Source organism: Thermobia domestica, chromosome 8, assembly GCF_964235325.1.
Source record: "Thermobia domestica chromosome 8, izTheDome1.hap1.1, whole genome shotgun sequence".
Classification (NCBI taxonomy): domain Eukaryota; kingdom Metazoa; phylum Arthropoda; class Insecta; order Zygentoma; family Lepismatidae; genus Thermobia; species Thermobia domestica.
The window spans coordinates 253,644,142-253,659,604 of NC_137461.1; the positions used below are offsets into that span (position 1 = coordinate 253,644,142).

Here is a 15,463-nt window from a genome sequence, read left to right on the forward strand (position 1 = left end):
TTAACATATAGCCACGAGAGAATATAAACTCAGATTTTGAGTACAGTTTCAAAAGTTCATTTCCGTAAAGTGTAAAAGGCAATGATGTCCAGACAATAATAGTCAATTATGTTCTATTAAGTTCATTTGTTCTATTTATTGGATATCATGTAAACTGCTAGTTAATCATAGCCACTTATAAATGGTGTAGCTCCTCACCTGACGAAGAACTATTTTTGTCAACATGAATCTAAGTATTGGTCACAATACTGACAATTGTGAGATTCTATTGTAAAAAAAAAAAAGAAAGAAAAAAGAAAAGAAAAAGAAAGAAAGAAAGAAAGAAAAAGAAAAAAACTGTACTTAGTATGGGTCGGGTCTAGTTCCGTGTATGGTATATTTTGAAATGACAAAAATCGGTGAAATTTGGTGTTATACTAAGCATAGTTTGGGCGGGAAAGCGAGCATCCCCGGTGGGGATACTTCAGTTGATTCCTTGGGGGAAACAAAATATGATTGAGGGGGAAAACCCCCTCATCCCCTCGGTAATTCGCACCCTGCTTCTGCATATTCGTGTACAACTTATTCCATTTATGCATTAGTCCAGTTTTTTTTTTTTTTACTTTTTCTTTCCTTTTTTTTCATTATCATGTTGTATTTTGTAATTCTTTCACTATCCCGAGTACCTGCATTGCAAACCTTCTCTAACTTCACGAACTCTAATCCGATTTTGACTCCTTCTTATAATTTCTACCTATTCTGTACTTTTTGTAATACTGTTTTATATTCACTTAATCATTTTTTAGTATTTAACCCTTAACGGTTCACTATCTTTTCTGTCTGTTTCCGGCACTGCTTGCAAAATATTATATCCACAGGCTACCTTCCGCGTAAAATTTACCAGAGTTGTCACCAGGGGGCAATAGCTTCTCTGGATCGCGAAAAGCATATACACAAATAACCAGAAGGAGCAATACCTAAAAATAAAAGTCTTGAAACGCAATAGGCAAGATCAAAACATGTGTAGCCAAATGGTAACGAAAACTCGTTAAGGGTTAATACAATTTTCTAGCTAGAGCCTCATTCCATAACGGTTTGCGTTTATTCGTTATTTTTTAAGTTTGCAACATATATACAGGGTGTTTAAAAACAACACCAACAACGTTTGGGAGGTGATTCCTGGCACCAAGATAAGACAAAAAGTATAGACTAGGGTGACCAAATCGTCAACTAGAAAAAACGGGACACCTTTTATTTCTGGATAGGTTGCTCCCCTATTTTTAGCCTCTCCGCTCTCTCTCTCTTTTTTTTTTTGAGCTCCTCCATGGCTAAGCGGTTAGCGTACACGCCTTTGGCGTGGAAGGCCTGGGTTCGATTCCCGGAGGGAGCTCATGTGGTTTGGATTCCACGTTAATCAGTAGGTCCACGTCTCATATAGCCTCGCTGCTGAACGGGACGTTAAACTCAAAATACAAATCCAAATCTCTCTCTCTCTCTCTTTTTTTTTTTTTTTTTTTTTTTGTATCTTTCATCAAAATGGGCAAATATACACTTTTTCGTTTTAAAACCTATTGAAAAGGTTGTGGAATTAATTAGATAACAAGTAAATATCAGGAACTAACAAAAAATGAAATGTTTGAAAACATTACTAAAAATATATGAGCGCTCAAATCTGTCGCCGGCAGGATTTATAATTACTCTTAGCATCGGATTCCAACTCATTTTATTTGCATTTACTTACTTTTAAACATTATTTATTCCACTTACAACTAGTTTTCTTTTTACTTTCACAGTTCTGTATCTTTGTTCCCCTTTCGTAGGGTGTTACATCTTACTATATAGTTAGTCAAATTATATACTTATAGTTAGTCAAATCACGGGGTGTACTGTTCTGATGACAGCGCCTCAATCTTCCACCGTACGAAACAGAGAGTAAAAACAGGTTACATTTGTTCTTCTTAAGACTTTTAGCCCCTTGCACTGTTGTCTGCGGAGTGGGGAGGCCTAAGAGGAAAATCAATGGAACCACCACATCCAATACCCCAAACGTCGTAATGACGTTGCTCAGTAATTAGACATATTCTAATATAATCACATAGCTTAAGAAATAATAATATAAATTAGGAAATTTTAACGATTCGAAAGGTTTTTTTTCTACCCAATGTACGTAAATACGGGACCTTTTGGCGTCCCGGGAGAATTTTTCGGGACACCGGGAAAGGTAGTGAAAAAACGGGACAATCCCGTTTTTACGGGACGGTTGGTCACCCTAGTATAGACCAACCTGAGTGCACAAATGCTTCCTTTCGGAGTTAGGCTGCCGAAAACATGAAAAAAAAATGGACTTTAGGTCCATAGATTCAAAACTATGAGTCCTATCGTAGTCGGGTCAAGACTTGACTTACGAACTACTATAGGTACCCTATCCAAAAATCCATGTTTCTGAATCCCTGTCTATTCATGAAACAACTTTTATAGAGGGAGTTTGGCTACAGGCATATCATTTGAAGTACTCACCAACTACCTCTATAAAAATACTTGCGGAAGTACCGGGTATAAGTTTATTTATATATAAAGTTTAATTCTTTGCAATGAGTTGCAATTCGAATATTTTGCGTACACCGGTAGGGAATGAGGCCCTGTCCACTCTGTCTGTGCCCCGCTCAGTCACGCGTTCTGTAAAAGAAGAAGAGGTTAAAGAAGTGAACGTGAACGATTTACAGTTGACCAGGATGCTGGAAGTTTCGATGGATGTGTCAAATTCAAATATTTTACATTTGTGACTAATTATAGAGAATATTAGTGAAATAATTTAAGTAAAAGGAAACTTCGCGAAATACATTGAATACTTTGCTGTCGAAGTACGGTAGAGTCTTTGCCATACTTTTGAAAAGTGTATCCAGAAACTTTTTGATGGACATGACCTCAGTAGAGCTCAGTTCATATCGCGATCAGCATTTTAAGGTACGTTTATTTTCATAATTCAATACAGTGTTATAATTATTTCTGAGTTCGACTTGAAAATTCAAGTGGGTCAAATCTAGTGTTACCTTCATTGGTTTGTAACTTCAGCTGTTATATATTAATTAGGCCTCCATCCCACGGTAAGTATGAAGCAAAATTCCTTTGCCCAAATATACCTACTAAAAGTAGGGATATAGTATACAACAGGTCCTCGTCATTTCCCGAGGACTCACGAAGTTCAGTATTTTACGGATTATTCATTGAGGACCTAGGAACTTGAAAATGGGGTAACAAAGCGATTTTCATTTAGTTATCGACTGAAACTTGTACATGACATACCATCATTTCTATACGTGGTGCAAGAGTTTGAACTATCCTCGAGTACGGTGCACTTTATGTGCGCCTCTGTAGTGCCCTTGTACTTTATATTTCACTATGTGTGTGGGGGGGAGAAGGGACTTGAACGCATATTGCATGTCTTGTGCTCGTGGATAGTTCTTACTGTTGCATTACGTACAAACGTGATGGTATTTCATGTAGAAGTTGTAATAGCACATATAAGAAACGCAGATCACGGTGTACTAATACTGCATATTCCAGTGTGAGTACAACATGATCTCGGTTTCTTATGTGTTCTATTACCACTTGTACATGACATACCACCATTTCTGTACGTGGTGCAAGAGTAAGAACTATCTTCGAGTACGGAACACGATGAGGAGCTGTTGTATATTATTACCAAAAGTAGAAAGTTGTTAATGGAATTCAGTATAACTTGTGAAAAAAAAAAGACGTGCAGTTTTATTATACGGATCCATAGTATAAGTAGTAGAAGTACTAAAAATAATAGTAGTAGGAACGGGTTTAGAAGCACCGCAGGGGTTGGTTGGGTTCTGTTGTCGACATATTGATAGACTTGCCCAAATTTTTCTGAACATTTTACGATTGTGGATCCGTATAGTAAAACTTCATCAAAAGTGTGAAGGTTTTAGTCATTTTGTGGGTAACTCTTTGGGCAAGGCAGTGATATACTGTCAGTACATAGTGTGATGGGTGAATTCGCGAATAACAGATGCCAAATTATGTTTTCTCTGTGTTGGCTGTTATCTTTGTGCGTGTATTCTCTATCTGTGCGATAGTAGGTATAAGAAATTTAAGTGAAATGCTATGAGCATTGTTGTGTAGAGTTACTTATAAAACTTGCAAGCGACTGACAAACCATCGATCTGCACGAAAAATAAACTACTAGTGGTGTAGAGGACTTTTGGGTTTAAGTTCCAAAGTTGGTCATCCGTTTCAAGCAAAATTCTTAAAATTTACCGGAAAGAAATGGATAATTTGCATGTTTGTGTGCCTGATATGTAAGGAAAATTCGAAGTTGTATATATATATATATATATATATATATATATATATATATATATATATATTAAATATAAGCGGTTATAAATATGGAACTATTTGGCATGCAGAGAAAGGCACTTAGCGCAAGGTTGCCGTATGGTTGGGGTGTGGGAAAGTAAGGAGCATTTGTATTGTGAACATGTTTGCAGGTGTACAGAGACGCCCTATTTGGTGTCCCTACGCAGAGACTAGAATGCATCCAAATATACCTAAGCTAATCCGACCCTACCCTACCCAACTTACTCCCACCTTAGTCTATTATACCTAGCGGTCCTAAAAATTGATTTTCGTGCCTGTTACTATCCTTTGTATATAAAACCAGGCGCATAACCGACTTCGGAATAAATGTCGACTTTCATGCTGTTATGTAAGTCCGAAGTTTCAGACGTAAAAATGTTAAAATCTTGTCATTTATTAGGAAGTTGAATTAAGTGCTGTATCGCCGGACCAATTTTAGGAAATTTACGGCGTAAATTGGAGAATTTATTTTGGTTTGTGTGGAAGAGTGACTGAAAGTCAGGTGAGGGGAATAGTTGAAGTTAAATGTGGTTGTTGTTGTTGGGAGTTTTTGATAATATAAGTGACACTGGTTTAGTAGCTGCGGAAATAACACGTAGTTATATGTCAATATTGTGACATGTCGAGTTTGAGTTTTATAACGAGTGTGTAACTTCAACTAACCTAACGTACTTGGTGGCCAGTACGGTGGTGTTTTTCTCCACTGTGTATAGAGGCTGTATTTTATGTTTATAAGAGGCGCGTTAGTAGCATGAAATTATGATAAGGGCATTTGTTCCGAAGTTGGTCGTCCGCCTGGTTTTTCGACTAAAAGCGTAGTAACAAGTACGAAAATTTAAAAATCATCAGATTTTAGGATTACTTCAAAAGGGTATACATAGTAGGGTACGGTAAGGTAGAGTGGTGTGGTGTTAGCGTAGGGATGTTTGGAACCACTGCATTAAAATTAATAAAGTGTAATTTCTTGTATCTGCGTGACTATAGCGCCTCTATCAGGGTTTGGAAAAACCTTTTTTTTTTTTTAAGCTCAACCCACCTGGGCCTATAGGGTTTTATTTCTTTTTTTTTTCGAAATATTTCAGTCTTTGGGATTAGTGTTAAAATGTGATTTATATTTCAAGAATATAATTGTCACAACTTGCAACAATTTTCTATTCACTGCTGTTTTGAAAAAAAAAAAATAGCCGCCATTTTGAAATTATACGTTGGATCGACGCCAAAATATGTACCGGTACAGTAATTCAGAGTATTTCGTTCTTCTACTCTGAAAATTTCAACTTGAAAGACCGAAAATTGTTCTTTGTAGCGTGAATAACAGCCATTTTATTTATTTATTTAACAGTCACCAGATACACCTCAGAGGCAATTTTACACTAGATATCTAACAACGATGGAAAGGATTTGGGAAGGTATCGGCCAGGGCCTGTTTAGTGGGTACCATCCCGGCATTTGCCTGGTAGGACAGGAAAGTCCTGAAAAAACCCCCGTCAGGATGGTCGGCAGCGGGAATCGAACCCGCGACCTCCCAAATATGAGGCCAACGCTCTACCATTTGAGCTACGAAAGAAAGCCGCCATTTTGAAATTTTACGTTGGTATGCCGCCAAAATCTGTACAGGAAATTTAGAGTGGCTCGTGCTTGTACCCTGAAAATTTACACTTAAAGGATCGAAAGTGGTATCCTGTAGTATGTGTTGTACACCAAGGGCGGATAGACTTCAAGTGGGGGCCGTCAGAGCTGATGGAGGTGAAATATTCGTCTAATGATCTAAAGGATGAATGAACAAATGTACACCCTCCATTCCAAAAGAAACCGAACGTTTTAAAAAAACAAAAATGCAATGTACATTTTGGAACAAATCACTTTTATTAATGTATTCCCCTTCTGCATCGATACACATATTTGCACGCTCCAACAAGTTGTCAAACGACTTCTCCATGTCCATTATTGGAATGGTCTTTAGGACGGCGGTCGTCGCCTTCTCAATGGCATCAATCGATGCGTGCCACTTTCCTTTCATCGCCAAATGCAGTTTCGGGAACAGATAGAAATCGCACGGAGCGAGATCTGGTGAATAGGGCGGATGATGCAACCGAATAATGTGATTTTTGACCAAAAATTCAGTTACAAGTCGCGAAGGATGTGATGGTGCATTATCGTCCAAAAGAGTCCAACTGCCGATTTCGCGATATTCGGGCCGAATACGACGAATTCTTGCCAGCAAACGCTTCATGACGCCCAAGTAAAACTCTCCAGTGACTGTCTGGCCGGGCTGAACAAATTCTTTGTGGATAATTCCTTTTGAGTCGTAAAAACAAATCAGCATCACCTTAACTTTTGACTTCACCAAGCGACTTGTTTTGGGTGTTCCTTCATCCGGCGCTCTCCATTCAGCACTTTGCCGCTTTGTTTCGGGCTCATATTCAAAACACCACGTCTCGTCACCAGTTACAATCGATTTCAAGAAGTTTCGATCCTGCCGAGCACTTTTAACGATGTCTTTGCTATGCGCAATTCGATCAACTTTTTGGTCTTCGGTGAGTTTGTGTGGTACAAACCGCGAATTAACCTTCTTAAGGCCCAAATCTTCGGTCAAAATGCGATATGCGGTTGTTTGAGGAATGCTAATTCCATTTCAATAACTTTCACCGACGATTTTTTGTTATGTTTGATGAATTCACGCACTTTTTCGATGTTTTCTTCCGATAATCCGGTTCTGGGACGGCCTGATCTTTCGTCATCATCCAGCGTCTCTCTACTCGATTTGAATCGCCTGAACCACTCGTAAACTTGCGTACGGGATAGACACTCATCACCATATGCATTTTGTAGCATTTGGTGCGTTTCACTAAAAGTTTTACCCAGTTTAACACAAAACTCAATTGCAGCTCGTTGTTTGAAACTCATTTTCCGACCGATGTACACAACACACTGACAGTTGAAACGCAATGACTTTGTTGCCGTGCATCCAAATGTCATGACATTTATACCAGTTGTCAATGAGGGACTACGCCATCTACCGGTAAAATATTACAACAGATGGCACTAGTGGTACTATTTGTTTTCAAAAGTTCGGTTTCTTTTGGAATGGAGGGTGTAGATCGAATCATCCCAGAAGCCTCAGTAACATTCGCCGAATGTTTTGTTGAAGTTCACTTCCCATACTTTGTGCGTTAAATTACGGGAACTTCCCGAGCACTTGTAGCAAAACGGTTCTTGCCAGAAAATTAATTTAAAACAATTAAAGATATAATTCATAGTTTATGAAGTAAGTGTTCCAAAATGTCTTAAATGAAATTAAATATTTTTCAGCGTAAAATAAATGGTTTTATTGTTGAAGTATTCACTTTCGATGCTTTGTGGTCCAATTGCGGGGATTTGCCGAGTACTTCTTTCACGACAGTTTTTTTTTCCCCTCGAAAATGCAGCTTTCTTTACTGTACAGCGTGGCCCGTTAGTGGGCGTACCCCTAATTGTTTTCTCACGGTTTTAGCATGTTAATGGACATTCTTGGTGATGCTTAATGAGTGGTTGATGCCTCAGCTGGAAGAAAATGGTGTCAAAGGCACTGTTATGATACAGCAAGATGGAGCACTAGCGCACTTCGCGATTCACATGCGCAATTACCTGAACCAGATATTTCCTGGCCGCTGAATTGGAAGAGGTTATGCATCTTCACCAGCTCCCTTTGCCTGGCCTCTAAGAAGTATCGATCTGCGGACACCAGACAGTGCTCTCTGGGCTTTCATAAAGCAACAAGTAAGAAACACTCGATATCACACAACGCAGGAATTACGAGCAGCTGTGGAACACGCCTTCACCCTCGTAACTCCGGAGTATCTCCGCAGAACATCTGCGAGAACTTGGCGCAGAAATCAGCTGTGTTACGACTACGACATGGATGGTGATCATACCGATGTTTATGACTCTTAAGACTTCAAGTTAATTGCGTACAGACAATAACTAATACTATACTGTTGAAACTAAAGATGGGCACACCCACTTTCGGACCACCCTGTACATCGAAACTTCAACCAGTACGGAATTTTGAATTGAGCACTTGAAATAATAAGCGTTACGTAGTCTTCGGAACTCCAAACATTAAGCTTTCAAATTTGACAAGTATTTTTACGCTATTGCTGGTGTTGATTCTACAGAATGCTTATTTGAAGAATAGCAACAAATAACTAAACTAAACTGTTGTTGTTGGGAAACCAAATTTTACTGAAGAATACTTATGTTACCATCAAAGATAATAAAAAATAATATAAATAGTTTTACTAATGCACTACATATTTATTGGTAATATCGGCACCTATGGCCTTAAACCCAAGGGATAACGTCCCTCGGCGTCGCCAACTCGGCAAGCACACTATTCACGGAAAGTGTTTTCTAAAATATAAATTTGCATATATTACTTCAAACAGGCTATAAGCATAATCCATACATTAATTTGCTCCAATCTAAGGTAAGGTTTCTTATTCATTCAGAACTTTATAAAGGCTTATATTGAAAGATGTTGTATACCTTAACGCGAAAGATGTTGTATACCAAGGACGGACCAAACTCTGATAAAAATTACTTTCAATGTGATCAACTTAGTTGTACCAACAATATACTAACAAAGAGCTCAAAAAACCCAGGTGTTTTTTTTTTTCAAGTGAGTCCAACCCGAAAAAACTCACCGGTTTTTTCGGACTGGGCCCACTTGGGCAAACCCTGGTCTCTGTACACCTGCAGTCATGTTCAGAATACAAATTCTTCTTACTTTCGCACAATCCAACCATGCGGTAACCTTACGCGAAGTAGTTCCCCCCGCCTGCCATCTAGTTCGATGTTTATAACCGCTTATTTAAAAATTAAACACAACTTCCACCCCTTCTTACATATTATCAAAACACACAAACAAGCAAACTATCCGTTTCTTTCCGGTAAATTTTCAAAATTCTGCTAGAAACGGACGACCAACAATGATAAGTGCTATTGGAAATCGTATTACTGCCAAAAACCCATAGTATGTTTTCACTACCCTCGCTTACGCGCGTACCCACCGTTGCTGACGCATCCCTCGCTATCGCGCGTGCTCACCAGCTTCGCTTTGCAATGACTTGGTTAGATAGAATTCGTGCTTTTTCATGTTTTCTTGCAGTGTGGTTTTTATACCATACATCCGGATGCCGTATTTATACCCGAATAGTGATTTTTTCTTCCAAATTGTAAAAGTAACTGACTTCTAATTCGATGTAACCTAAGGTAACATAAAGTAGTTGTACTCTTTGTCACATGCTCCACGAGATACACAAGAAGAATTCCGGAATTTCACGATCTAATTGCCGTTAGTGTTGAGAAGATAGGCTTTGTTTCCTTTTTTTAAGTGAAGCGTTTTACTGAAATATGGAGGAAGACATTTTATTATTGTTTGTTCTAATACGTGATTATGTACTACAGAAACACAGGGAATGGAATCGCACTGCTTTTTGTTCCAGACTAGCTGAAATGCCGATTCTTTACAAGGAAAGAATTAGGTTCAGAGAAAGTGTTTGAGTCTCCTCTTCCCGTTATAATTTGCATATCAGGAAAAGTGTTAACCCAAGAACTCCATAAGATATTCGATTTTTGCTATAAACTTTGAACCCCAGCTGAAAGTAAGTACTGTACTTCAATATTTATTTCAGATTGTTATACTTTTCGCCGTGATGCGATCATAAACAATATCCCTTTCAATTTTATATAATAGATTACAGTTGAACACTGTTACAGCCAGCGAATTTAAGTGCAAGCAGAAATTGTTGTGCATGATACCCAAACATACATACATACATACATATATATATATATATTTCAATGGTATTGTGTTCGGGTGGTGATCTCTTCACAAATACGTATTTTAAGCCAATTCTGAAACCAGGCATGTACTAAGAAAACACGATTGAAGAAAGTAATTATAATCCTATTAAGGTTATTATTTCAGTCGAAGTTTTGAAGTATATTTTTGAAGTTTTTTATTGTCGGGTATTGTGGATTTTATCCCCCCTCCCAGGAAAATTTTTTTTTAAAAAAAAAACGGGAATTTTGGGTTGGGGAAAATTTCAACCACGATACTAGGCTCAGATTTGAAATTTTATGCCCTGGCAGGATTCCGCTGTTGCCTCCCCCTCCCTCCGTGGTCGGATGAACGTAAAGCTGTTTTAAGCGTTATTTTCCTAGTTACTTATGTTAAAATACCTTACTCACAAGTACTCCTGTTTCAGTTATAATTGTACTTCGCAAATATATGGTAATATTCTGCTTTCTTCATCTTCACTAATTACGTATGCATCCATATTGTATTAAAAAATAAAATGAAATCCGTAAGTTCTACGTCCAGGCTATGCTGGCTAGGCTAAAGCAGACGGTGATAATGAGAAATGAATGAAATGGAATGAAGAAAGGGGGAGACAGGAGAACCCCGAGAAAACCCACGCACACGATGTTTGTCCACCACGAAGCTCACGTGGCGCAAGCTGGGAACAAATCAAGAATCCCATGCACCAGAGGTGAACGCTCTACCACTGAGCCACATTGTATTATCACGCAGTAGTAGTTGTATCTTTCAGCTGTTCATGTTGCGAATTGTCATATTCAGAAATAACGAGAAAAAATGTTTTACTGGAATTATAAACTTCTTTACCTACCTTATCACTGTGAGGGAGGATGTTTGCCATAAAAGTTATAATGCATAACGCACGAACTAACTTGTGCTAGGTGTCCACTAAAAGGCACGGATGCTATCTAACCGAGTCAGGACATGAATATAGTAAAGGAGCCCACGCGAGTTGCTGGCACACTAGGATTGGTGAGTATTCATATGGTGTCAAAACATATGCCTTGCATGTAGCACAGCTTCGCGGCATTTCCATGATCACTTTGTAGACTACCTTCATATAACACTTTACTTCATCGTGTGTTCCTTATGGAGTACTACCTAGTAGGGAGCATATTTAGTATTTAGTATTTTTTACCTTATTATACATATGAGATAAGATCTTTATATATTTTGATTACTTTTACAATCGGGCCGCGGTGGCTCAGTGGTAGAGCGTTCACCTCTGGTGCTTGGGGTCACGGTTTCGATCCCAGCCCTCGCCAAGTGAACTTTGTGGTGGACAAACACCGTGTGCGTGGGTTTTCTCGGGGTTCTCCCGTTTCCTCCCACTTTCTTCATTCCACCATTTCCATTCATCACTCCTCATCACCGTCTCCTTTAGCCTAACCGGCATAACCGTGGGACGTAAAACAAAGATTTCATTTTTACTTTTACAATCCTTTTGTGAAAGCAATACACACATATTCCGTAGATTTTGCAAATGTATACCCCTCCCTCAAAATAGGATGGCACCGCCCCGAAGGATACGATACTTTGTGAACACTATTGAATATTGTTAGAATCAATCGGCGCCTCTCTTTCCCCTATTGCATCATATACTTCGTAGGTTAGTTACTAAGACAGTGGGTGTCGCACATTATGCTGGGTTATCAGTTTATGTAATATCGCCTCAGTACGCACCTTCATATGGTCCAATGGTCTTTATCCTTTTTTCTTTAGCGGACCACTGTTACATTTCATAAGAGCCATGGGAGCCGCACGAGTCTAATCAGTTTCATAGAGGCAGGTGTGATATAATTCCAATACGATTAGTACACACAGATTTTTATATTAAACAAAAATACAGATTACGAAGAAAAAAAGTTACATTATTTTGCAGAATATTGGATACTTCGATATATATATTTATGTTATTAGATTCAAATATAAATTTTAAGTATATTCGTAACCGTTGAAAAGAGCAATATCAAATTCTGAATTAATGTTAATTTTGGTATAGGATTTAGGGCCTATTAAGAAGCATAATAAAACCTTTTTTTCATGTTACCACTCTCTTAAAATTAAAAGCTATATTACCACAGGCAAAAGAAAATGTCATTTCCGCGTTCATTGAAAACAGTAATTACATCTTTTTCCCTAGCATGTTAAGATTTCCTTTAAAATTGGATGATACTACTCGCAGATAATTTTTAAGATATGTGTCGGTCAACTGTTTCCTTCACTTTAATTTCGCATTCTTCATTTTGGGAAAGAGCTGCTGAATACATAGTCGTAAGCAGGGTGAATTGATTTAAATCATTCTGATTTAAATGACCTGATTTTTTAAAAATAAAACTCGTTGGTTTAAGTCAAATTCCAAAATAAATTAATTTGAAGTGAAAATAAAGTGAAATCCCATCTCTGTTCTGTTGTTTCTGTTGTAGAAGATAAGAATCATAATATAATGAAACGCAAATGTATGTACAGTACAGTATGAAAACGAGTGTTTCATACAGAGGATGATTAGGGAAAATCCCGTTTTAAACGGGTAACAGCAATACTGTTTTCTTCTCTTCGTAAATCGTTAACTATTCCACCAGGGAAATTACCTTCGACATTTAACACGTGTAAAACAAAAATACTTTTGTGTGCTCGTCTGTTTGTTTCCAGATAATAAGGGTGTATTTAGGGCAGGGTGGATTGATTTAAATCAGTCTGATTTAAATCACGATTTTAATCAAGATTTAAATCCCTTGATTTTTTTAATAAAAATCGTTGATTTAAATCAAATTCCGAAATGAATTAATTTAAAGTGAAAGTAAGTAAAATCCCGTTTCTCTTCTGTTATTCCGATTATGGAAGATAATAATCATAATACAGTGAGACTCAAATGTATGTAAGCACAGCATGAAACGAGTATCATGTGGGCACTGTCAGGGAAAATCCCGTTTGAACGGGTTACGGATGAACCCTGCTTTCTTCTCGTTGTAACACAGGGTTTTAAAACTTCTGTTCCAACGGGGAAATCACCATGGACATTTAAGATGAAAGCTCTTTTGTGTTCAAGTCTATTTGTTTGTTTCCAGATAATACGGGCGTATTTAGAGGGTTCGATTCCCTCTCCGAAACAAAAATATATATATATATATATAGATTTTAAAATTTTGGGCGAAATTTATGTACTAAATACATAGAAGTTCATCGGGATCGTAATACGACAAATTTTGGATGCGTTAAAATATCGAATAATACTTTGGATAAAGTGGATACTTGACCCCATTGCAGAACATGCCGCGATCTGCGATGTGATCGCAGAAAATTTGCCGCGCCTGTGCAGGAAAAATTGTAAGAGGAAATAAAATAGCCAACAGAAAAGTATAAAAACGTGCCTGCTATGTATAGATGTCTTAAATGCACGGACAACTCGCATTTGAACTGTTTTTCACGTCACATAAAGCATATTTTTAACAATCACAAGTGTTTCTTCTTCTGGAACTGATCATCTTGATTTTTTTTATTTTGGAATTCCTGCAGGGAATTCGTGTTATTATTCAGTTCAAAATCTCTTATCATCGCGAATTGTGTCGAGGAATTTGAAGCTTTAAAATATATAAAACGATAATTATGCCTGTTGTGCTGTATGGTTGTGAAACATGGTCGCTTACGCTGAGGGAAGAACGCAGACTGAAAGTATTTGAGAATAAAATCCTGAAACGAATATTTGGAACCAAAAGGAACGGAAATGAGAAATGGGGAAAACTTCATGATGAGAAACTGCATAATTTATACCATTCACCAAACATTGTTAGGGTCATCAAATCTTGGAGGTTCAGGTGGGCAGGACTGTAGCGAGAATGGAAGAAAGTAGGAACGCTTTCAAAGTTTTAACTGGAAGTCCAATCGGAAAACGACCATTAGGAAGACCTAGTCGCACATGGGAGGGGGCAATATTAAGATGGATCTCGCAGAAATAAGAATACAAAATAGAAACTGGATTCAGTTGACTAAGGATAGAAGTCAGGAGAACTTTTGTGAACATGGCATTGAACCTCCGGGTTCCATAGGTCATAGAGTGAGTTAGTTAATTTTAGGCGAAATTTATGTACTTTATATGTATTTCGTGCCGCTAGCTAGTTCCAATTGTTTAAAAATATGCCCCTGCCAAATATCAGTAACTTTCGTGAAAAGAAAAGTGTCATGTTGATATACATTGCTGTACTTTTTCCTTAATGCTTAAGAAACATTGTTTGGGATTGAAATAGGTTAACGATTGGGGTTTAATTCAAAATTAAAACCCAATACTTTCACTTAAATGACATAATTAACATTTAATACTAATTCCTAATGTTTTTTTCTTCAGTTCGCGACTTGTATCATACGAAGAAAAAGATTTGATTTAAATCAAAAAAATCAACAAAAATGATTTTTTTCCACCCTGATTTAGGGGCATCCAATCCGCTCTCCAAAACTTAAATAATTTGTACATTTTACACAACTTTAGGCGGAATTTACCTATTTTATATGTGTTTCGTACCGCAACCTAGTTAATATGCAATAAAAAGGCAATGGTGATATAGGATATAAAGTTTTATTTCTTCCACATATTTAGACTAAAATTTTATCAGGTTCATAGTGTTACTTATTTATGTAATTCATTGTTACACTGCAGTTCAATAAGTTCCATTTACATGTTGCCTGGGAAATCTTTGATATCTACAATAACAGAGCTGGGCAATTGGAATCCGTTGGTATGTGACTGACGAGTCGAGAAATCTTGTGGCGAATTCAGACCTTAATGTTGGAACATCTTCAACGCGTTGTTTGAAATGTCTGTGACAGCCCTGGAAAATGTGAGATTTCATCATTTCTAAGCAGATTCTCCCACAATCGAAGTTTGGATTCGAAAGCTTTCACATGATCATAGATATGGGTTATCAAATTGTATATTCTTTTGGAATTTGATATTCAAATCGTTGAGGTACATTGTAATGTCCATGAGATAAGCAAAATCAGCGATCCACTCCGGATCATTGAACTGGTCAATTCCGTCACCTTTACTAGCTATGAATTCACTTACCTCATCCTTAAGGTCAAATTCTTAAACGTTTTACTTGCACTAAGCCAGTAAAAACGAATTTCTGTAAATAAAGCTCGTCAGCGTGTTTACTCACAAGGGCTTGGAACTGTCTGTGATTAAGTCCTCGGGATCTTACAAAGTTCACAGTTTTAACGTCTTTCATAATATCTTTTGAA

The 15,463-nt window shown here is 37.6% G+C and overlaps 1 protein-coding gene across 1 annotated transcript in view; it reads left to right on the top strand.

Moving 5' to 3' along the window:
- Positions 1 to 2,660: 2,660 nt before the first annotated feature.
- Positions 2,661 to 15,463, top strand: part of Cbp20 (cap binding protein 20) — a 28,900-nt gene continuing 16,097 nt past the window's right edge. Inside the window, exon 1 of the mRNA XM_081769635.1 lies at positions 2,661 to 2,943. Within this exon, the coding sequence (XP_081625761.1) occupies positions 2,893 to 2,943 (51 nt within the window). The 5' untranslated portion in view covers positions 2,661 to 2,892. The remainder of the gene's footprint in view (positions 2,944 to 15,463) is intronic.